The 24,265-nt window shown below is 33.3% G+C and overlaps 1 protein-coding gene across 1 annotated transcript in view; it reads right to left on the bottom strand.

Moving 5' to 3' along the window:
• LOC126743713 (CD109 antigen) overlaps positions 1 to 24,265 on the bottom strand; it is a 56,842-nt gene that overhangs the window by 21,971 nt on the left and 10,606 nt on the right. Inside the window, exons 2-12 of the mRNA XM_050450927.1 lie at positions 16,135 to 16,327; positions 15,846 to 16,079; positions 3,930 to 4,180; positions 3,544 to 3,874; positions 3,302 to 3,490; positions 3,072 to 3,249; positions 2,809 to 2,987; positions 2,482 to 2,754; positions 2,333 to 2,387; positions 1,740 to 2,258; positions 1,507 to 1,667 (exon numbers count right to left, since the gene is read on the bottom strand). Of these exons, the coding sequence (XP_050306884.1) occupies positions 1,507 to 1,667; positions 1,740 to 2,258; positions 2,333 to 2,387; positions 2,482 to 2,754; positions 2,809 to 2,987; positions 3,072 to 3,249; positions 3,302 to 3,490; positions 3,544 to 3,874; positions 3,930 to 4,180; positions 15,846 to 16,079; positions 16,135 to 16,327 (2,563 nt within the window). The remainder of the gene's footprint in view (positions 1 to 1,506; positions 1,668 to 1,739; positions 2,259 to 2,332; positions 2,388 to 2,481; positions 2,755 to 2,808; positions 2,988 to 3,071; positions 3,250 to 3,301; positions 3,491 to 3,543; positions 3,875 to 3,929; positions 4,181 to 15,845; positions 16,080 to 16,134; positions 16,328 to 24,265) is intronic.

Genomic DNA, 24,265 nt, shown 5'->3' with positions numbered 1-24,265 from the left:
ATTTGGACCATGTTTCCAGGACAATGGATTGGAAGATGAGGAGCTATTGAATGGCCTCCTCGTTCCCCGGACTTAAGCCCATTAGATTTTTTTATGGGGCCATTTAAAAACTAAAATTTATGCTAGTCAGCCAACATCGTTAGACCATTTGCGACAAAGAATAATTGATGAATGTCGTCAAATCACCCCAGAAATTTTGCAAAATGTACGGGAAAGGTTTGAACAAAACCTGTATTATTGTATGGAAGTCGAAGGCCAACATTTTGAACATTTCCTTGATTGATTTTATCTTTAAACCCTTTATTTAAAATTATACTTTTCAAATTTTTTTGTAACTTTTATTAGCCCCTGTATCGACTACGCAAATAGTAACGATTTAAAACTTTAGGGTTATAATCCACATAAAAATACCTTCAAAATAAGGTATAACTCGACCTCCCGTTCCATTTAAAATTTTGGGGGCCCTTGTCACCCCCGCTAGGGCTTTGCCCTCAAAGGGGCGAAACTAGCAAAAAAATGGTTCCCCCTTGAATCAAAAATTGACGGGTCCGAGGATTTTTTCGCAAATGTTCTGAGGGACCCAAAATAGGCTCTGTTTCGTTTTCAAATGGCCACCCTGTATTATATTATATATGTATTATTATTTTACTCGCATTATAGTTATTAACGAAATAAAATTTTTTTTAAAAATTTTTTAATTCACGCGACAAGATATAAATGCATATAGGAGACCAAACCGTTGACAACGTCGAAGTCGAATGTATATTTGAGACATTGCATCAAATTAGACAAAGAAAATCATAGATGAAATAAATAGACGTGTTTCTTTGACATGGGCAGCCGCGGGTAAATTGTCATACGTCGATGTCATAAATCGAACTATTCCAATAAATTTGAAAAGCACGGTTTTCATTTGATAGGCTGTTTATTATCCGTTATGACATATGGAATGAAAACCATGACACCTGCTGTTAACACACAGCTAACAAGCATAGGATCACCCAAAGAATCATAGAACGGATGACGTTAGGAATAGGCCTTAAGAATACGTCACAAACGAGAGTATTAGACAAAGAACTAAAGTTGAACACTTCATAACACGCATAGCCCACCTGAAATGGAACTGGATAGGACACGTTGCCCAACAGGACGATTGGAGATGGTCAAGACGCATCCTTTAATAGAGGCCACGCGTACATAAACGCATCCTTGGCAGACCACAGTTGCGCTAGCTCGACGACGTCAAAGACAAAGTGGGCAACAGATGGCATCAACTGGCAGAATAGTGAATAATTGCTAGTAAACCTAGCAGAGAAATAGTGCCTATCAAATGTATTTAAGTTTATATAATAATTTGGTTTAAATTTAATGTGCTTCTAAACATTTTATGCTAAACCACAAAATTTCTGACATAAAATTTACGTCAGTTTTAGTTGCTTAGGTATCTCTAAGGATTTCAATAATTCTTCTTCAAGATCAGGTACAAAGTATATAATAAAGATTTACCTCTACTTGCAGATGTTTTACAACAGTATCTTGGCTTCTGGGATGACTGGCTGTAGCTTTTATTTCAACAGACCCTGCTTGTAAAGGAGTTATCATGAAAGACACTGCAGCTCCAGAATTTTTTGGTACTGGTACTTTCTTTCTGCGATACAATTCGACTTCTAAAATATTTGCCAGTGGTAATAAATTATCATACAGTAAGATTACTTACCTCATACAGAAAGCCTACTTACTTTTATTGGAGTTCACTTCATTGGATACTTCGGCAAATTCAAACTTCTGTTCAATATTGTGCAAGGTGACCTCTGCAACAATATCCTGATTCATATGATTGTAGACAACGACTGGCACTGCTAAAATTTCTCCTTTTTGAACAGAGTAAGGCAGGTCCAGAGAAACCACAAATGATTTGGTAACTTTTAGTCTTTTGGGCTCAGCCATTATTGCCAAACCTCTTATGGGATCCAGAGAAAACCCGCTGATTAACCAGTTGTTTAATGTAGAAGGTACTTTACGTCTAATAGATGTTTTTCCTTCGTAACCAGATGAAAAATTGGAAAACAACCATGTGTCAGCTACGTTCTGGGTAAGATAAACTTTAGGTTTATTCCACACTGGCTTTGGGATTCTGCTGAAAGCGTATGGACCTGCTAGTGGTGGTCTAGTAACTGTTGGTAAGTGAACTCCAAAACCTCTATCTGGCTTTATTGTAGATGATCCATAAAATACTGGACGAAGGTAGATGTCTTGTACTGTAGCAAAAATTAAATTAATAGTAAAAAATGTAGTGTACCTAAAAATATTAGTTTTGAAAATGGTTACTTACATGTTGGTTTAGCTCGGTTGATATGTGCATTTGTCATAAGATCTGCTCCTGCATCCTAAAGAACAACAATTATGAAATTATATTTCTTATTAAATTCTTAAATTCAACTGAAATAATCTTCGGTTTTTTTCTGAAATTATGATACTCACATATACGGCAGAATGTGGATTGCTGGCACCAGGCTTCCACATAAGGTGATTTCTGGATGGCCTGGATAATGTTTCATAAGGTGATTCCTGAGCCACATCATATTTTTGTAAATCTTCCGCCACGTCCTGCAACGATATGTCATATCCGGGGCGCAGATTAAAAACGTTCTCGTCAACTGCCATAAGACCGATATAAGAGTTTTGCCGGGCCCTGACCGTTAGCTCTACGTCCAAGTCAGGTTCTGTTTCATCGGTATTAATGTCAATATTTATCTACAAAAATAATTTGTTAGTTATTGAACTTATTGGTTTGTTGAAATCACTTACAAAATTATCAAAAAGCACATCGACTTCAATGTCAACCACATCTGCCACAAGCTCGCCATCATCTTTGATGTAGTAGACAATCAAATGAGAAACAGGTACCATAGCATGGACTGCTGTGAATTTAAACATTGCTGTCTTTCTGTTATCAACTTGAAACGAATTAGTCATAAGGACATCACCTAAAAAGGGTTTATTAAACGAATCTTTTATTGATATAGTCTTCAAAAGGTGACTACTTAAGAGCAGTATTTTTAAACACTTACCACGCGCCAATAAAACATAATTAATATATTTCATAGATTCAGTGCAGTTTACAGAAACTTCAACATCCAAATTAACAATTGGCTTTTCAGTCTCAACTGTTGCTTGTAGAAAAGAATTTCCATACGAAACTGCAGCAGGTATTGGTGAAATTCTTTCTTTAAGGTCCTTATACTCAGCCTAAAAAAATGTTTTCGTTAATCTTTTTTACATCATTTGAATATGTTTATACCTCAATTCTTAAGGCAGTTGTATTTGTGACTTCCACAGGAGTATCATATTGAAGTTTTACAATCCCATATTTGTTCAGTCTATGAGTTCTTTCGTCGTAGACCTCATCTTGTCTAGAATATCCATGCCTTATTGTAACATCTCTTTCATCATCTCTTAAAGGAGACCCATCATGGTTAGTCACTTTCACCTAAAATAATTTTGACAATTAGTCCTTTAAATTTATATTTATTATTTACTTACATAAGCTGTATAAGTTAATCCCGGCTTAAAATAATCGGCACTTTTAATTAAATCCATTTTATACTTGTATTTATGGATATGTACTTCAGCACTATTATTTTGCCTTCGGCCAGTAAGGAATTCTTCGATGGTAACATCCACTATGACCACTCGTTCGTATTCATCGTTTAGACGTAGATCTTTTTCGATATCAAAATCTACCAAAGTACTTCCGTCAATTTTTAAAACTTTTCTAATGGGGCTTTGGTAAATTGGCTGGATGACACCAGAATAAATCGTTGGATAAGCTGTTACTGTTGCTTCACCGATCACCTTTTTACCATAGTTATATCTAAATATCAAGAAAATATTAAGTTTTATTAAAAAAGATTCAAGAATTATATTACCTGGTGTCTATCGCTATAGACAAAGTTTTCTCTTTAAATGTGATGTGTTTCGGTACATTTATGTCTACAACAAACTTGGGCAGTATATATCCGGCGACTTCAAATGATTTACTGTAGGTTTGACCGTGGATGGTTACCGAAATGTTCCAATTACCTAATACTGGACTTTCGCTTAATTTTAAATCACCTGAAAATACGCCCTTTGTTGCTTCTATGTTACGCCATTCTTTTACTCTATTGCCTTTTCCATCCTATAAAAAAAATTTAATCAAGTTAACAATGGTATTCATTCCTGAAGGAAAAAAAGTATTTTAGTATGCACATATATTAGATAGTCTTTATTCATACTGGGAAGATTTATTATAGTGTTTTTTTTGTAACTATTACAATTACAGGTTTGAGATGGTATTTAATATTTTTTCTCAGACAGAAACAGACTGCACTTAAAAGATCTAAAAAGGAACACTAATCGGACACGGGCAACGCAACAGTTATAGATGTAGAAAACTACAATAATAAGGTTGAAGAAATAATGATGAATATGAACTACTAACCAAAAATCATACACCAACACTAGAGGGAAGTATTTACAGGGCTCCTAAAAAGTGTAAATGCTTATCTCACTGGTGCACTGTCAACCAAACTCACTCTACACCATAGCAAGTCACCACATTTCTACGGGCTTCATGAAATACACAAAGAAGAGATGCCTTTGCCACCTATCACAAGCTACAAGAATTTGCCAACATCGGAACTTGACAAATTCAGGTTGAGCATTATCCAGCCATACACTCGTTTCGTCGAATTTCTTCAGGCCACAAACGTTAGACCCACCGATAAGTAAGTAAGCTTTGATGTTGAGAGTCTTTATACAAATATGCCAATCGGAGAATTCCGTAACATCAGCAATGAAAGATTCAGACAGAACGCAACCTTCCACTGAAATTCAGTTGAATCTTTAAAATACGATAAAACTCCAGGTCATGATGAGTAATTTTTTTAAAGGAAACTCTTCCCTGTTATCTAAACTACTACACACAGAAAAATCGCGATGGATTTTTTCACATTTTGTTGTGTAAAAAAAATGTTTAATTTTAATACACAATTGTTAGATAATATCTCACAGTCTTGTATAAAAATTCTCAGGCATTTTGTATATGTTTTAATGTGTATATTTTATACAATTATTGCATATTAAATTAATACACCATAAGTGGATATTAATTATTAAAATAATGTGTATAAATATTCTACATTTTTTTTTAAATCCAATGCAGTTTGGTAAAAAATCTAATAACCAAGTATATTTTTACTACAATTTTTAATTAATTTTTTATTCTGGCTTGTGTTGATTTTATTTACAATTGTGTAGAATAAAAAAGATTCTTGCTAATAGTCTTTCACAATTATAGAATTTTAAAACATGTATTGTGTAGTTATAATACACAATTGTGTATAAAGGAGGACGCGCCCGACGCCCTTGCCTTTGCCGCTAGAACTTCGTTGTAAGCGTCAATGTTGCCAGATTCAATATTAAACAGTTGCAAAGGTATTCATCAAAACTTGCAGTCGGTTTAAAGTTGTTAATTGAAAATGATTTAATAGGATACTTAAAAATAAGCCTAATCAGCATAAGTTCTAATTTTATTTATTTAAATAATATCGTGATAATAACACGCGTAAGGAAAAAGGAAACGTAACTTTTTTAATTGGCGGTGTAATCTTTAAGATACATTTGATTTGGCAGCATTGCTATAATTCCCAGTGCCACAGGTGTTCAACTGTTCATTCTTCAGTCCTTCAATCAACCAGCCGGCATTAATTTGTTTTAAAGTTTTTTCGCTTCATTAAGTGTTAAAAGTGTTAAAATTGCATAAGAAAAAAATGGATATATTCGTTGAAGATAAACTTAAGGAGTGGGATTTATTGGACTAACTCCAGGAGCATATTATTATGTACCTGTAAATAAAACCCTTAGCTTAAAACTATATGTTGTTAATATGTAGGTATGTACATATATGTAGGTACCTACATAAGAATTTTCGTTAAGTTCCTAATTACGTTCCTATCAGATATTTCTATTTTCTTTTAAGTTTTTTCGTTTTGTTGTGTCATTTATTTTTATTAAGTTATTTTGAAATAAATTAATGAAGGGTAATTTAAAACGAAATAACAATCATTTTGATTTCCATGGGTTATGAAAATCCAGTATACAGTGCATTTTTTTTTATCTCGGGTCATAGGGCTTTACGTGTAATATTTTCAACCCCATGTTAGAACCTGTTCTATTTAATCGATAGGATTGAAACTTGGAACAAGTGAAGTTTAAGTTAACAGACTTTAAAAAATCCCATTATTTTGCAAAAAAATTTGCGAGAAACCTATTTTTTGAGGAAATTATTTTGTGTCACTGTCAGATATTTGTCTACCTGCTTTGAAGTGTAAAGGTAATGAAGGTTACGAGGTGCAGAAAAAGCAAACTCTTTCATCAAAAAAACGTATTTTAAATAGGTGTTGAAAAAGGCACTTTTTATGACTTTAAAAGGGATCTAAAGCTAATTCTATTATGAAGAAAGAACAAATTTCAATTTTCCATTTCGTGTTTTTAATTTAAACTTTTTAAATGATTTCTAAGGTTTTTTTTCTATTTTTAACAGAATTAGCTCTAAGGCTCCTTAAGTTATGAAAAGTGCAATTTTCAACACCATGTGTTAAAGAAAAATTGATAGCAGTAAATGATTGTTGTTTTGTTAACAATTACCCGCCTGATATACTGTAGATGTTAGGTAACTACATACATATATATGTACAGGGTAATTTTTTATATTTGCGAGCCCATATACAGGGTGATAGAGAAAAACTTTTTATACAAAAGTTGTATACTTTTTTCCGTATTATCTTTTAGAGTTGTAAAAAAAAAACAAAAGCGTATAGCAAAATTAATAAAACAATAGCAAGTTGATTTTTTTTAATTAAACACTATATATTTTCTGCCAAATTGAAAGACCTTTTTCCCTGATTTTAATTTTTGTTTTTTTTTACAAATCTAAACGATAATACGGAAAAAAGTATGCAACTTTTGTATAAAAAGTTTTTTTCTATCACTTACATTACCCCTGTTTATGGGCACGCAAATATAAAAAATGACCCTGTACATAAATGTATGTGTTTATTAGCCTTTAGGTTAAAATCCTGTTTTTACCACTAAGAATTTCCATTTTAAGTTCCTATTTGCGTTCCTAATGTGTATTTGTAATACTACTACTAAAGTTTTTTTGTTTTGTTGTACAGGTTATGACTTTTTTAAAAGGTATTTAAATAAAAAAATGTTTTTTTTAAAACAATTGAATTTTTTACCCTACCTATACAACTAAAATTTTTATAAAACATAAATATTAGAGTGCTTGGGAAAAACAGTCAATATAGAAAAAAAGTCATAATTTGCTTAAAATTAAATAAGTAAATTTATTAACACGATGGGAAAAAGTGGGGCCTAACGTTTGATAGAAAGAAAATAAGTCAAATTAGGAAAACACATATTCAATCTGTATTTTTCTAATATGACTTCTTTTCTTACCAAACGTTGGGCCTTACTTATTTCCCATTTTTTACAAGACTTAATTTTATATACAAACCTAAAATAAGTAACCTACACTATATTTAAATTTATAAAACAATATATAGTATTATTATACACAATTTGTAATAAAATTTTATAGTTGAAATGAAAGAAAATAAAATATATTGTAAAAACAACCTACACTAACGTGTGTATTTAAAATGCACAAATTGTGTTTTTGTCCTGTACATATTATGTTAAAAAAACACTAAGAGTTTGCTTATTTACTGAACAATTATATTAAATAAATATAAAATATTGTCGAATTTAAGTACATAAATAGTGTACTATATATACAATAAAATAAATCAAATTGATACACAATTTGTTGATTATAGAACCACAGTTGTTTTAACACAATAGCATAGAGAAATTCTACACAAATTGATTCTGTACCATTTCCAGAATCAAATTGTATGTAAAATCTATACCATTGTTGAATTTTTATTCACCTATTTTTAAGAGTGTAATGTAATTTTAGAAACTACTTTCAAGTAGGTAAATATATAATTTAAATACTAAATCAAAGCTTTCGTGCCAACGGAGGATGCTTTATTCAGGCTGATCTCAACCCTTTATTCTACATTAGACTAAGAAGGTAAAATCCTTTCTGTATTTCTAGATTTGGCCAATGTTTATGATACTCTTGAGCACGAGATTCTCTTCATGATTCACGCCTTGCTTTTTAATTTTTTGGGAGTTGTTTGACTGATAAAAATCAGTAATTGTCGAGGGAGATGTAACTTGCAAATCAAGTAAGGTCGGCGTTCGAGTAAGTAAGCGTAAGAGAGCATCCTAGTGCCTTTTCATTTTAATATTTATATTACGATCAATTTTATGTTGCTTAAAAAAGCAAAATGAAATATTTTTCTATGACTGTCTAGTATGGGGAAGTTTTTCGTATATTATTAATTAGTTAAATGGCTATGCATTTTTTTAAAGAAGAAAAATCAATTAAAAAAGAAAGTTAGCATGGAGAGTTAGATGATAAAACAATAAGTTTGTCGGGATACTCCGTAAGACGAATCCAGAAAACCAAAGGAAGGTTATTTTTCCAACAAGAGATCACGAACAGGAGCAGACAACCAATTCAAATAACGAGCTCTAGTACCTCCGGTTTTGGAGGAAAAAAACACCATATATACTAAGAAAACCTAAGTTGTATGATACAACCTTAACCCGAGTCAATATAGTTTTAAAGAAAATTAGAACGTTGGGATACTATGTAAAAACAGGACGTTATTATGTTTTTTTGTTTTTTTTCCTTTAATTTTCTGATTACTCTACCCTGAAGAAGAATTTAGAAAGGAATAACAGTATTTGCAATACTTCTTGAAACTCTTATATTTTTACAGCTATAACATTCGAATAACTACACTTAATATTCTACAGTGCGATTATCAAAATATGAAGAGTTAAGATCTAAGGTAAGAAATAATCCAATTGCCGAATTCAAAAGGCAATACCACCATGAGAAAGAAGATTAAATAATAACATAAAAACTATCAGAAAAAATATTGGTCAGCTAACGATATTTATCGGAGGAGTGCGAACTCAGAAAACGCAGAAAACAGTGTAGGCGATTATTCAACGAATACATTCATAACCCTATCCAGTGCATTGAAATGCCGTTGAATAGAAACTTTCTCTTCTTACAGATCGCTCAGAAAAAAAAGTTCTATGGAAGTATAGCGGGTTGGGAAGGGCGGGAAGACTTTTCTCTACAAATGAAAGTGCCAAGAGTTGTGCAAATTGCCTTTTGTCAAGAGTTGTGCATTTCGATGAGTTCACTCATCATTATCAGACTTTAAAATTTATTTTTTCTTTTCAGAGAAACATACAAGGTGTTCATTTGAAAACTTCCCACCACGGATTTATCGAAAACCACTGTTTAAAAAAAAGAACGCCGAAATACTTCAAAAGGTTTGTCAAGGGGGACAACTTTCTAATCTAAAATTACTTCACCCCCTTTCACCCTCTGCCCCCCAGAATCATCCCCTTAAAAATTTTAAATGGCAAGGGGTATCGAGTAATAGCTTATTTAAAAGGTCTTTCGAAGTCTTTCATTTTGACGTTTGATTTTTTTAAATCGGTCGATTCGTTTTCGAGAAAATTAGAAAAATCTTTGTTTATCTTAATTTGTTCAGATAGAAAACAAAAACATGAAAATATCAGTTTTTATTTCAATAAGTGTTTAAAATGTTGCCCGTTAGGGTTTGCCAAATCTACAATTCGTTTATAATTTAAAACGGAAACTACCAACATAAACAGCAATTCCGAAGATTAGACGTGAAAAAAACTAAATATCAAACCTGAATTTTTTTCCGTATTCTTTTCATCAACACAGATATCCTGGGCGAACTGTATTTATTGTTATACCTGCTTAGTTATTTATAGTTGCTAAGGAAAATAAAGAATTTATTTTGCCATCAGTTACGTTTGTGACAGTCTTGGAATAGTGAAAATTTATTTGTTGAATTGAAGATTTTACTTCCAAATTGGTTTACACACTAGCCAAAAGAGTGGAAATTATTCTAATTTATGGTGCCCAAAATCAATGTGCTTGGCAAACTGCGGTCACGTTTAACGCCAGACATCCGGAGAAGATAACTTCGCATAGGTATGTTTTGGACCTTGTTACAAAGTCTACTGAAACTGGATCTGTTGCAAATAAAAGACGGAATCATCGGCGAATTTTGGATGAAGCCGCTCAAGTTGAAGTTTTGGGTCATTTTGGAATAAATCCTAATACTTCATTACGCAAAATTGTTGCTGCCACTGGTATTTAATTAGGCTCTGTTCACACAGTTACCAAACTTCATAAATTTCATCCATTCAAAATGCAAATATTACAAGAGTTAACCGAAGACGATTTCGATAGGTGAGTTGAGTTTTGTGAAAAAATGACTGAAGCGATTATTGATAATACTATTTATATAAAGAATATCTGCTTCAGCGATGAATGCACATTTTATCTAAATGGATTTGTTCATAAGCATATCTGTAGATATTGGAGCAATGAAAATCCTCATGCATTTGTAGAAGGGCATAGTACTCTCCCAGTACCCTCAAAAAAATAATGTATGGGCAGGCATTTTAGGAAATAAAGTGATTGGGCCATTATTTATTAACGGAAATGTATCAATCAATGCTGTATTATCATAAAATTTAAAATTTTGTGTGTCGACAAAGCTATTATTTAAATAAGTCATACAAACAAAATATATACAAAGAAAAAACAAAAAATACAAATATATAAAAATAAAAAATACAACAAAATATACAAAAAACTTAACAATTTTATAAATTGTTTGAGGTCACATTTCCTTAAAATCTATAAAATATATATACATTCACTTGTATACAAAGTCGGCAAAAAAAGCAGGCACCTGTTTACAAAAACATTATTAGCAAACTACTATTTTGTTTACATATCATTCGAATATTATTTATGTACATTATCATAACAACATAAACAAATTAACCAGTGTTTAGGAAGCGCGTGCTTAAAATTACATAACATTAATTATTAAAAAAAGTCATTTACTGTGTATAAGGCTCTCTCCAGTAAGTATGATTTCAGAGCTTTCCGAAATTTGGTAAAAGTTGTTATTGATTTGATTTCAAATGGGAGATGATTGTGCATTTTTTTTGCATTGTAAAGAATAGATCGTTTAACTTGTTCTGATCGTGGGGTTGGTAGATAAAGATCGTACTCTGCGTTTCCAAGAGGATAATTGTGAAATGGCCTTTCTGACATATCTGATAAGTGCTTGCGGATTAGGCAGACGGATTCAAATATAAATAAGGAAGGAAGAGTTAGTATTTTAAATTTTAAAAAATATTTCTGGCAGTGAGTTCTGTAATTTAGTTTTAATGAATAGCGTATAGCTCTCTTTTGTAGCTTAAATATGCGCTCAAATTAAGTCGCACCACACGTACCCCAAAACGGAAGGGCATATCGGAGGTGCGACTCAAACAGGGCATAATAAACTATTAAAGCCGTTGCCAAACTTAGCTCCCTGGATACTGATCTCAGAGCAAAACATGCAGAACTTAATTTTTTGGATAAGGAATCGATGTGGATATCCCATTTTAAAGAGTTGTCTACCATCAGTTCCAAGAACTTTACGGAATCAACGACCTCCATTCTGTTGTTATTAATTACAAAAGGTTGCAACGCACCGCTAAATGATAAAACTTTAGTTTTTGAGACGTTAAGGCACAAGAGATTTGAATCTCACCACGATTTAATGGTGACTAGGTCACGAGATATGGTTCTACGAAGAGCCACCATATTTAAGTTGCTCCAAGAAAAACTAGTATTGTCCGCAAAGAGACAAATTTTACCATTTATGTCCAGATTAGCAATATCATTTATAAATAGAGGAAACAAAATAGGACCTAGAACTGAGCCCTGAGGTACCCCGCATTCTACTGGCTTGCACGAAGACGTCATCGAATCACCCCTAGCAAACTGATTCCTGTTGTTCAGGTTTGACCCCTAACAAACTGATTCCTGTTGTTCAGGTATGACTTGAACCAATCGAGAGTTGTTCCTCTAATTCCATAGTGCTGCAATTTATTAATTAGAATGGTTATGGTTTACATAACCATCCATTATGGTTTAAACAGTCGAAAGCTTTAGAGAAATCACAGAAAATTGTTGCTGTAGAGAGATGGCTGTTTAGGCTGGAGCATATATTATTAAAGAGGGACAACATAGCGTCATTGGTGCACTTGTTACTCAAAAATCCGAACTGATGCGGAGTTATAATTTTATATTTAAGCAAAAAGGATAAAAGTCGTTTCTTTACCAGTCTTTCAATAATCTTCGATAATGTTGGGAGAAGTGCAATTGGGCGGTAGTTCGAACATTGATCCTTCTCGCCCCCTTTATGTAAAGGAATAATAATTGCCGTTTTAGGGACAGCTTGGAAAGATTCCAATTTGAAGAGACATATTAATCAAGTTGGTAAGATGGTTTAAAGTGATATCCGGGAGATTTGAAAACATTTTGAGCGTTAGACCATCAGCTGATGAAGATTTGTTTTTAATGTCTTTTATTGTGCTGCGTAGTTCTTCTAATGCTATAAGTGTAAGAAAGAAATTATGTGAATTCTCATTAGCGAGATATGAGAGAGGATCGTGGGAAGGAGTTACGGTATTCATGAGATTTTTGGCTACACTTATAAAGTAGTTGTTTAAGTTAACCGATGAAGTGGGGATTGTGATAGATGGAGAAGCCTTATCCCATTAACAATAGACCAAGTCTTCTTACCAACATTTCCAGAATTAGAAATCATTTTATTGTAATAGAGGTCCTTGGCTGCCTTGATAAGGAGCGTATATTATTAGAAGACAAGCGTAAGCCTTTAGTAGACCAGGGTTTTTTTTGTTTAATTTTGATGGGTCTAAGAGGAAATGAGTTGGATGCCAAATCAGACAGTGACTTCATAAATCGAGAAAGCTCAGTGAAGAATCAGTGAGAAAAATCATCAGATAGGACGTTCCAGTCCGTTCTTAGACATAGATTTTTGAAATTTAGGAAATTTTTTTCCCCAAAGATACGGCACATTTTGCGCGGGTCTCTTTTATTTTTGTGATTTAGAGAAAATTTAGTTAACACTGCTTCATGATCAGAGAAACCTGAGTTAAAGACAGTTGAATCAACGAGTTCCGGATCAAAGGTTGATACGACGTAGTCAATGATACTAGAGCTAGTTTTGGTTATTCTGGTTGAGGAGTTAATATTAACTCTCCATATCCATCCCAAATGAATCAAATATGGACTAAAGGGATTCCTTAGCAGCACATACACTGGAGAAGTCAATATTAAGATCGGCACACAAAATTAATTTGCTTATTAAGTTCAAGACATTATCATAGTACCTCCATGAGATAATTTACTTCTATTATATCTAGCTAACGTGGTATAATTTTTAATAAATACAGACTCATCAGTCTTTAACCAATGTTCTGTTACGGCAACAATATGTGGAAAGTTTAGCTCTTCCAATAAAAGATGGAATTCGTCTGTTTTATGTCTTAAAGAGTGAATGTTTATGAGGATTATATTAAGTTTGCTAACGTCCATTTTTATAGAGAGTGCTTGATCCTCTATTCGCGTCGTTTTTTTAAATCAATCATCAATTTTTAAATGAAGACATTTTGATATGTTGGAAAATACCATCAATCCGCTTATCACTGAATCCATTGAAAACCAAATCGATGATGATGGAAACCCTATTCTTGATGAGGCTGAAATATATTTCCAGCAAGACGGCGCTCCTCCTTACTTTGTTTTTCCCGTTCGGCAATCGCTAGACGACGTTTCCAGATAAATGGATAGGGCGAAGGGGGCCTATAGAATGGCCTGCTAGATTTCCTGATATAACGCCGTTAGACTTTTTTCTATGGGGTCATTTGAAATCTATTGTTTTTACTCCCCAATCTGAAAGTTTGGATGAACTTCGTCAACGCATCATCGACAGCTGCCAAGATATCCCACAACATGTTTTTGAAAATGTCCGTCAGGAATTTGAACATCGCCTATATCATTGCTTGGCCAAAAACGGGCAACATTTTGAACACTTATTGAAATAAAAACTGATATTTTCATGTTTTTGTTTTCTATCTGAACAAATTAAGATAAACAAAGATTTTTCTAGTTTTGTCGAAAACGAATCGACCGATTTAAAAAAATCAAACGTCAAAATAAAAGACTTCGAAAGACCTTTTAAACAAGCTATTACTCGATACTCCTTGCCATTTAAAATTTTTAAGGGGATGACCCTGTGGGGCAATGGGTGAAAGGGGGTGAAGTAATTTTAGGTTAGAAAGTTGTCGCCCTTGACAAACCTTTCGATGTATTTCGGCGTTTTTTTTTAAACAGTGGTTTTCGATAAATCCGTGGTTTTCAAATGAACACCCTGTATGTAGTCCCTTTCCCAATTTTGAATATCTTATAGACAAAGCAGTACATATAAAACTTTATTCTATTCTCCATGATTAAAATGTTGTTATTATTTAGATTAGATTTGGAGTGATATGATGTCTATTGGGAATATTCAAAGAGAATCTCATGCATGTGTTTTAAAATTTCTATATTTTTTTAAACAAAATCTTGTTATAGAATCGGAGCATACCACATCTGCGTAATCAAATAATGATAAAATTAGGGTATCATAAAGAAAGTATGTTATTTTTAGACAACTATTTAACTGATAGTAAGCTGCTTTTAATTTATTGCTTATATGTGTTACAAACTTTGTGAAACTTAGATGATTAGGTTAATGCAGCACAAAGAGTACGTTTTAATAAGAATAATTATGTTACTCAAATTTCAATATTTGTGCTATTATATCAGATATGACTGTAGGTTGCGCCAACTTAGACTATGTTATGTAATAATATAAATAATATGTTGTAGATAAGCGTTATTAATAACTTCGGTAACACAGAGTTAGATGAGTTAGATTATAGCATTTTACCTATATTTTAAATAATTTACAGATAACACAATAAAAATAGGTTCCTCCAATTTTTTTACTTTGGTTAATTCTACTAGAGGAATGCGTTATTCCCTATTGATAACAAGGCGAGTTGGGAGAACTTTTATGTCAGTTTCGCCAACTGAACATTTTACTCATTGTGATGTTTAGTGTATGATTTTCTTAATAGGTATATTACCAAACAAAATTATAGGTACTGAAACAATAAAAATTCAAGAAAGATTGAGGGTGGTGTTTTTCAGGATACTTTTATTGGACCTTTCCTCGCTGAGAAAAATCTAACTAGTGAGCTCTATATAAATGATGAAACACTGAACACTCAAGATTTTGCAGATTTGAGGAAAAGAATAACAGCTAAGTCTAAAGAAAGGGACAGGCAAAAGTTTTTTTAAATGTTAAAAAGTATGTACTAAAAAGAGATGGTATTTTTGAACGATCTAGAACGGATCCAATTTTCTATAGGACCCGAAATATGGTGGAACATTTACAAATTAAAATCCTTTATATTTTACTGTATTATCATTATTATTTAGAATTTTAAAAATGGTAGTGCTATGGTGGTGAAATACTTATCCACTTATTGTAGTTTTGTGGCACTTACTAAAAGGCGATTAATAAATATTCAAATTTCTATTCAGATTAATTTAATTTTATTAGTTTACTATTTTTGCTTTATCTAAGCTTAAAAATATTAAAGGGTTAACTCCAAGTGTTTAAAAAAATTATAATATTACCGAAACTGGCTGCCGTCCATTTTTAAATTACCCCCTTGTATAATATTACCTGAATATAAATATGAAGAAGTTCATTCCTGACTTCAGCAGCCGGTTTCAGAGCCGGATTAAGCGCAATAATCCTAAACATTATGGTGGAACCTGGCTTATAAACTGCTCTATCCGTCTGGATAAATACAGAGTAACTCTTCTGCACATATTCCAATGGAAATTCCGCGTCAAAATCAACGCCATTTATTCCAGTAACATGAAGTTTGTACAAACCATCCTCGATGTCTCCTACCTAAAATTTGTTTCCTTTAGAAAAAAATTATACCAATAAAACTCAATATTTTTACCTCGAAGCGAGCAACGGTACTAGAATAAGGTTGTATGGTGTCCTTATACTGCATCAAAAATGGTATTCCGGACTCCGATTGACCCTCTAAAGTAGCCGTGACAATGGTAGGTCCGGAGGTCGCATGCATGCTAATTGCTGCATGGTATTCGCTGTTCGGACGGATTATTCTTGGACCGATCACGTTGTAAAATCTAATAAACAATGTTATGTAATTGACATTATTTGTCACAATATTATGTACCAATATTTAAAAGGCGAAAAGTGTTACATAACTTTAGTTTAAGATCTCTGATACTACAATCTAATAATGTATTCAAGAGGAAATAGCAAAAATATTATAATTTTAAACGTCGGCGTTGTTGAAGAACACTTCTTGATTCCTATGTGGGTTTAACATCTGCTTGAAAATATATGGCAACTTTTTATTTTTGAAACTTATAATTAACATTTCATGCATTTTACTAATACAGAGTGTTCTTGAATCGCATGTTAATATTTTATGATGTAATCGCCAGCCCAACTTACAAAACTAAAATACTTAATGTGCTTAGATATGCACAATTTTTTTAATTAGTTTAATAAATACAGTATCTAATTAATTATTTATAATAAAAGATATCACATACTATTACTACTTTACCAAGGTAAAACTTCAAAAAGAATAATTCTATACTGATAATATTGTTTTGTGGAATTTTTATGTAAAAGTAATTTTTTAAAAATAGATTGAGGGAAATATTCTACAATATTCGATATAGTATACTTGGTGGAAATGCACTTAAATAAATGAACGCCAATGAGTCGAATCTGTTGAATTGACTAAATAATATACAGGGTGTTACTTAAATTTATGTCATAATTTAAAAGGGACATTCCTGGACCGATTTTAAGTCGAAAAGTTCATATAAACATGGGTCCTAAAATGCTTAGTTTTTAAGATACAGGGTGTTAAAGTTTAATTTTTTTTTTGTGGCGTAGCTATGATGAATTTTTAATACAATTTTACAAAAAAAATACTACGCCATTGATTTACGAAAAAATTATTATTTTATCTTAATTATCAATCAGTTATAAACAAAATATTCTGCCATGAGTTTTGCCGTAAATCTTACCGTTTGGCTGTAATCGTTAATTAAAGAAACGTCTTTTATGCATAAAATGCATCTTTAAAAATTATGGAAATAAATGAAGTTAGCTTTGCTCGTTGCCAGAAATTGTTTTTTGTTGTTTTAAACATTATGACACTTGCGTTAGTGATTATTCTTGACAGTTTGTTTTTAGTACCCTTTGGATCTTAAAACGTGAATTGTACTAGTTAAAAAATGGCAGATTATTCTAATTTGGAAATGACGCAAATGCATTTCCTTTATGGACTTGCCAATAGTAATGCTATGGAGGCGCGGCGTTTGTATCAAGAAAGGTATCCTAATCGCGCTGTCCCAGATAGAAGAATATTTATAAACATTCATCGTCGTCTGGCTGAATCTGGGAGTTTTAAGGCTAATTCTGCCGAGGGAAGGCCCCGTACAGTTAGGACACCGGCAGTTGAAGAGGCTGTCCTACATGCAGTCGAAGAGGATCCGACCACAAGTACACGAAAAATTGGTTTGGTATTGAACATCTGCTACAAGACGGTATGGGAAATTTTAAGAGATTCTTTGTTATATCCTTTTCACATACAAAGGGTTCAGGCATTGCTTCCTAGAGATTATGAACCGCGTACGCAATTTTGTAGATGGTATCTCCAAAAAGTAACACAAAATCCTCAATTTGGTGCGAACATCTTGTTTACGGACGAAGCTAATTTATCCAAAAATGCAATAATCAAGTTCCATAACAATCATTACTGGACTCAAGAAAACCCTTACAGAAAGCGATTACAGAGACACATTTTCAGGAACAATTTTCAATAAACGTATCCGATCATTTAATTGGACCATCTTTTTTACCAGGATGCCTTAACGGGCAGAATTATTGTAATTTTCTCCAAAATGATTTGCCTTTACTTCTCGAAGATGTTCCTCTTCAGTTACGGCAACAACTTTGGTTTATGCATGATGGTGCTCCAGCCCACTTTAGCATATTGGCTCGTGAGCATTTAAATAGAGTCTACCGAAATAAATGGATAGGCCGTGGAGGACCACAGTTTTGGCCACCTAGATCACCTGACTTAAATAGTCTAGATTTTTTTTTGGGGGCACCTAAAAACATTGGTTTATCAGACACCAATTGTGACATTAGAAGAACTAAGAAATACAATTATTGACGGATGTGAAACTATACGAAACACGCCTGGAATTTTCGAAAGAGTTCGTGATTCTATGAGAAGAAGAGCAGAAGCCTGCATAGAGGCAAGAGGTAGTCATTTCCAACATTTGTTCTAAATTATGTATGTATGTATTGTATTTAATTGTTGTTGCTTTTTGTCCACCAGTTTGTAAAAAATAGCTTGAAAATAAATATTTGAAAAATGTACCTAAAATGCCTAACCTAAATGTAAACTAAAAATAAAATCAAAACTTAACACAATCAAAAATAATCATTAATGTCAGTGTCATAATGTTTACAATAACAAAAAAACAGTTGCTGGCAACGAGCAAAGCTAACTTGATTTATTTCCATAATTTTTAAAGATGCATTTTATGCATAAAAGACGTTTTTTTAATTAACGATTACACCCAAACGGTAAGATTTACAGCAAAAGTCATGGGGGAATTTTTTGTTTATAATTGATTGATAATTAAGATAAAATCATAATTTTTTTCGTAAGTCAATGGCGTAGTATTTTTTTTGTAAAATTGTATTAAAAATTCATCAAGCTACGCCACTGGTTGCTAAAAAAAAGTAGGTCAACATCTAAAAAATGTGTTTTTAAGCCATAATATCCTGTGCCAAAATTCAGTTCAATATTTTAAACCGTATTTGAAAAATTTATTAAGAACGAAAAAAAATAAATCTTTAACACCCTGTATCTTAAAAATTAAGCATGTTTATATAAACTTTTCGACTTAAAATCGGTCCAGGAATGTCCCTTTTAAATTATGACATACCTTTAAGTAACACCATGTATAGTAATATTAGTAATATTAATAGTCTACTAGGGTTGTTTTTTTTCTGCGGGGTAACAAGAAACCGTGTTATTTTTAGACTTTTTTAGAGACGGTTTTCTCAGAATTCTAGCCGTTGGCTGAGTGGGATTCACCGGTTTTCTTGTTCTAAACAGTTTTTACGTTTTTTAGTCTTTGAGCATATTTAGTTGAAGACACATTGGTTTTATTTTGTCGGGCGTATTTGTAACAGTATAATAAAATTACCGTCGTGTTAATAATAAACTGTGTTTTATTATTCGAACCGAGTTACGAAAGGAAAATCGGGTGGGTTTATATCGTGACACAAAAATACTGTTAGCGACTCAATATAATTTGAATCTCCCGCGAAACCGTCGCATCTCCTAGTTTCCGCTCCCGACGAGACAATCAGAGCAATCTAGGATTAAAGCCGAATATAATAATTAAGAAAAAACAACATCTAGCGCTATCTAGTTACGGACGACAGTACTTTTTCCAGTAAAGAGAATAAGAGAAATCTGAAATAGCATCAATTTATACGGTCAATAGCGACATCTTCTATTGAATAGCAATACCACGAAGAACGTTCTAGCTGGAAAGGAAAGGCAGTGATAGGAAGTGTGAGACAAGGACGGAAATAGAGTGGAGAGTCGAGTATTTTCTACGTATTTCGGGAGCAGGAATATTTGAATATATAAGCGGGATCGTGAGGCATAGCAAGGCAATTCAGTTCGACGAGACAACGAATACAATACAACTCAGTTCGGAGTTTAATACGAGTGAATATTTCATGCGCCATAGTGTATAAGCATTGTGTTTTGTTCCCTTCGTCCATCAGCACTGTCAGAGGAATTTTAGGATCATATATAAAGTTCAAAAATATGCATGAAGACTGCCAAAAGCATGCAATGACCAACCTTCACCTAACAGCGACAAATGCTGTAAAAAATTTTCTTGAAAATGTTCCCGTGGACATCCAACTTCAAAGTGGACACCAAAAAGCAGTCGCATGAAAACAGACAAATATTGTCATCAATTATTTCTTGTATAGTATTTTGCGGTACACATGATATGCCTCTTAGGGCAAAACAAATAGATGAGGGTGTTTTAGTAGATTTATTGAAGTTGAGAATCAATTCAGGGGACGACAAACTAAAGAGTCACCTGGAAAAGTGCCGTCGCAATGCAGTTTACACATCGCCAAAAATACAAAACGAATTGATTAATTTCATTCGATGGCTGTTCTACAATGGCAGGGAAAGAGGGTGACGTACAAGCCATTTTGAGAAAAAAATATCCTCGAGCTTTATATTTTCATTGTTCAAGTGGCAAACTCAACCTTGTTATGAATGATACGAACGCAGTGCCAGAAATTATAAATACTGTCGCCACTGTAAAGGATGTTATAATGTTTTTAATAGAATCGACACATCGAAACTACGCTCCAAACCTATCACGACTGCGTGAGACGAGATGGTCCGAAAAATATAAATCAATCAGAAAGTTTTCTCAAAATTTCCCAGAGCTTGTGAAATCTCTAGAAACGTAGAGGGAAATTATGCCACCAGAAAATCTGCATATCAGTTGCATTCAACCATTACAAAACCAGTGTTTATTATTGCTCTACAAACAGCAGTTTTAGAACCAGTAGTTAGCGCACTGCAAGTTAAATCGATAAACGATTTTGAATATTCGAGTCCAAGAAAATACTCCGAGGTTTGCTTTAAGTAAGCTGCATCCCTTTTATATGATCAAGACCAAAACCAGCATTACAGACTTACACAAAAACGCAGAATCATTCCAAGATGCTTATAACCTGGATATCACCAGAGAACTGAACCTTTGATGAAGAAGGCTTTATCAGATGATCAATTAAGGGACATAGAAATAGTTGATCTGTTCAACGAAGCCAACATTTTTTACCCTACTGTCAGAAAGGCATTGATTATTTTAAGCACTATCCCATGCACCACGACGACCGTAGAACGGTCCTTCACTACGCTGCGAAAAGTTAAAACGTGGGTTAGAATCACCATGGGTGAAGAAAGGCTTACAAGTCTGATGAGCGTATATCGCAATTATTTCAAAGAAAGCAGTAAGTTTATTGAAAAGACTGTCATAGACAAATTTTCGGCAAATCCGAGAAGATTACTGTTAATTTAATATACATATATATTATGATTATTATATATATAATATTTTGTTTTGTGTCAATCAAACTAATTAATAAAAGTCAATTTTCATTATTTTTTGTTTTAATATACCCGACGGACCGTCTTTCGAAACAGGTATGAGCTGCCCCCTCCCCGAGCTGAAATCCTGGGTACGCCCTTGTTGACATCATTAGCAACCTAAATCCTACTTTTTGGTCTATCTAGCTGATTTTGCAAAACTTCAAAATGGCGGCGGGGCGCCATTTTAATAAAAAAATAAGAAGAAAGGGGGGGAGGTGTCATGTGATGATAAATCGTTTGTAGGTGTGTTGATGTTTGTAGAGTTTGTATTTCTTGTCAATGTCAACAAACAAAAAAAAACACGAACAATCAAAAAATACTGCAACTAACAACGCACCCACAAACAAATTACACTTGAACAGGTGTAGTAAAGAAAATAAAAATGCGAAAAATAAGATTTTGAAAGGCTGCAATTTTGCTAAAGTCGAAGGAATGACTTAATACTCTAGGACCATGCATGATCCCTATTTTTATTTAATTTTATTTTTCCTGCCGCCATTTTGAAGTTTTGCGAAATGAGCTAGGAACCAAAAAGTAGTATTTAGATTTCTAATGATGTGTGCCAAATTTCAAATTTTTATATAAACTCATTCAAAAGATAAAAGGGGAGGACAATTAAGAGCCGCACTGTATGTACTGTGAAATGTATGCTGTGTTATGTAAAAAATGTATGAGGTGCTCACATTTAGGTATATATAAAATTCTGAAATTTTGTCAGCTCATAGATGACTCAGCTCAGTATCCTAAGAAGCAGGCACTCAGATGTTTTTTATAGGGTGGGCCATCTATTGGTCCCATTTTGATTAGATTATTAAATAGACAAAAGTTGATTTTTTTTCTACGAATTTTGCTTTATTTGATACAGTGTTTCTTCCGATTAATTATGGAAAATGATGCCATTCAAATGTTGGCCACGGCTGCCTCGGTAGTAAGTCATCCTGGAACACCAATTTTCAAGCACTTTACCCACTGTTTCCTGGTCAATTTAGGCAATTGCGGCACGAATATTCTGTTTTAAGTGATCAATTGTTTGGGGATTGTTGGCATAAACTGCACTTTTTAATGCACCTCACAGAAAAAAGTCTAGCGGCGTCAAATCGCAGCTGCGAGCAGGCCAATGGACATCGCCGAAACGGCTAATCAGATGGTTGTTGAATCTTGTGCGCAGAAGGTTGATGCTACGCCCGTCGGTATGACAAGTTGCGACATCTTGTTGAAACCATAAGTCGTCGATGTTCGTCATGTTGCGATAACGTTCACCATCGACTGTCACGGCGCGACCTTCCGCATTTTCGAAAAAGAAAGGACCAATCACCCCACCACAAAATTCACACCACACAGTGACTCGCGAAAATCTCGTGCAAACTCGTGAAAATGCGCTTTGTCAGAAAAGATGATTTTTCGTGCGAAATTTGGCTCATCGTTCAATTCATCTAAAGCCCACTCTGCGAAGCGTAAACGTTGTGGAAGGTCATTCGGTTTCAATTCCGAATGAGTTGGATTTTGTACGCAAACATACCGAGGTCTTTGTGCAAAATCCTCCTCAGAGTGGTTCGTGAAATGGCCACTTGTTGACTTCTGCGCCGGGTCGATGTTCTGGGGTTTTGACGAACACTTTCGGTCACTGCAGCGATTGCTTCAGCTGTACGCACCGGACGTGTATGCGGCACACGTCCGGCATCGACCAGCATCCCAGTTTCACGAGCTTTACGCACCAATTTTCCAATAGCACGCGCGGTGGGCGCTTCATTTCTTTTAAATTTTGTACGCAATTTTCGCACTGTTTCACTCATGAGAGACCGACATTCAAAATAAGTTTTCAATATTTCAAAGCGATGTTCTAAAGAAAACCGATTCATATTTGTTTAGCGGATGGTTAGAACTAACATATAATCAACAACATATGGTACTAAAGTTGACAGAGCCAGTATCGACAGGCTGTCAAAATTGGACCAATAGATGGCCCACCCTTTAGATATGATGTATATCTAAAACTTCCATGTAATATTAGACATTTATTCAAAATAAACATATTTTTAGTGAAGAAATAAGTAAGATGCTTTGAAACAATATAAAAGTTTTGCTGAGGTTCTACAAAGATAATAATATAAATATAAATTATATGTAATTTTTTATAAAATTAGGTGAATGTCGTAATATTTCAGCATTCTTTTAGTATAAGATTTTATAATATCATATAATAAGGTATGAGAATTTTTTGTTTTTGGTTAATGGATTACTAATTTTATTATATAGTCATGTGGGTATTTCTTTTATTTTCACTTAATTACTTTCGTTATCTTACACAAAGATAATATCTAGCCTTGGCATTACATATTTGTTTAAGTCTCTGTCCTAGTACAAGAAAGATTGCTTATTTTAACAAATTTTGGGCAATTTTAATTCATATCCTTTTTTATATTTCTTGTGATAATTTAAAATGATAATAAACTTTTAACGATAAAATATTGAACATTGACTCGTAAATTATACGTAGCGCAAGGTAATGTTAACTAACCTTTTGCATTAATGAACCCATGCATTTCTTAAGTATCACTGCATCAGAGTTCAAGGAAAATTCTAAACAATTTTGTAAACCTTAAAATTTTATAAACTTGAAGAGAATCCATTGTGAAGAAACTTTCGTGACCAAAACCACGAACCACAAGTTAATTTATGTGCCCCTCCCTAATTAGGTTTAAAGAGAACGTAAAAGAAAATATATTGCAACATGCTAAACAGATCGGGTAATGTTTAACGTAAATACCTTACGGTATTAATATAACAGAATATTTTTTTCCATTTTGAGTTAACCACAAAGTGAGTA

The sequence above is a fragment of the Anthonomus grandis genome, chromosome 13 (genome assembly GCF_022605725.1).
Source record: "Anthonomus grandis grandis chromosome 13, icAntGran1.3, whole genome shotgun sequence".
Taxonomy (NCBI): Eukaryota; Metazoa; Arthropoda; class Insecta; order Coleoptera; family Curculionidae; genus Anthonomus; species Anthonomus grandis.
This window is presented reverse-complemented; position numbering and strand designations above follow the sequence as displayed.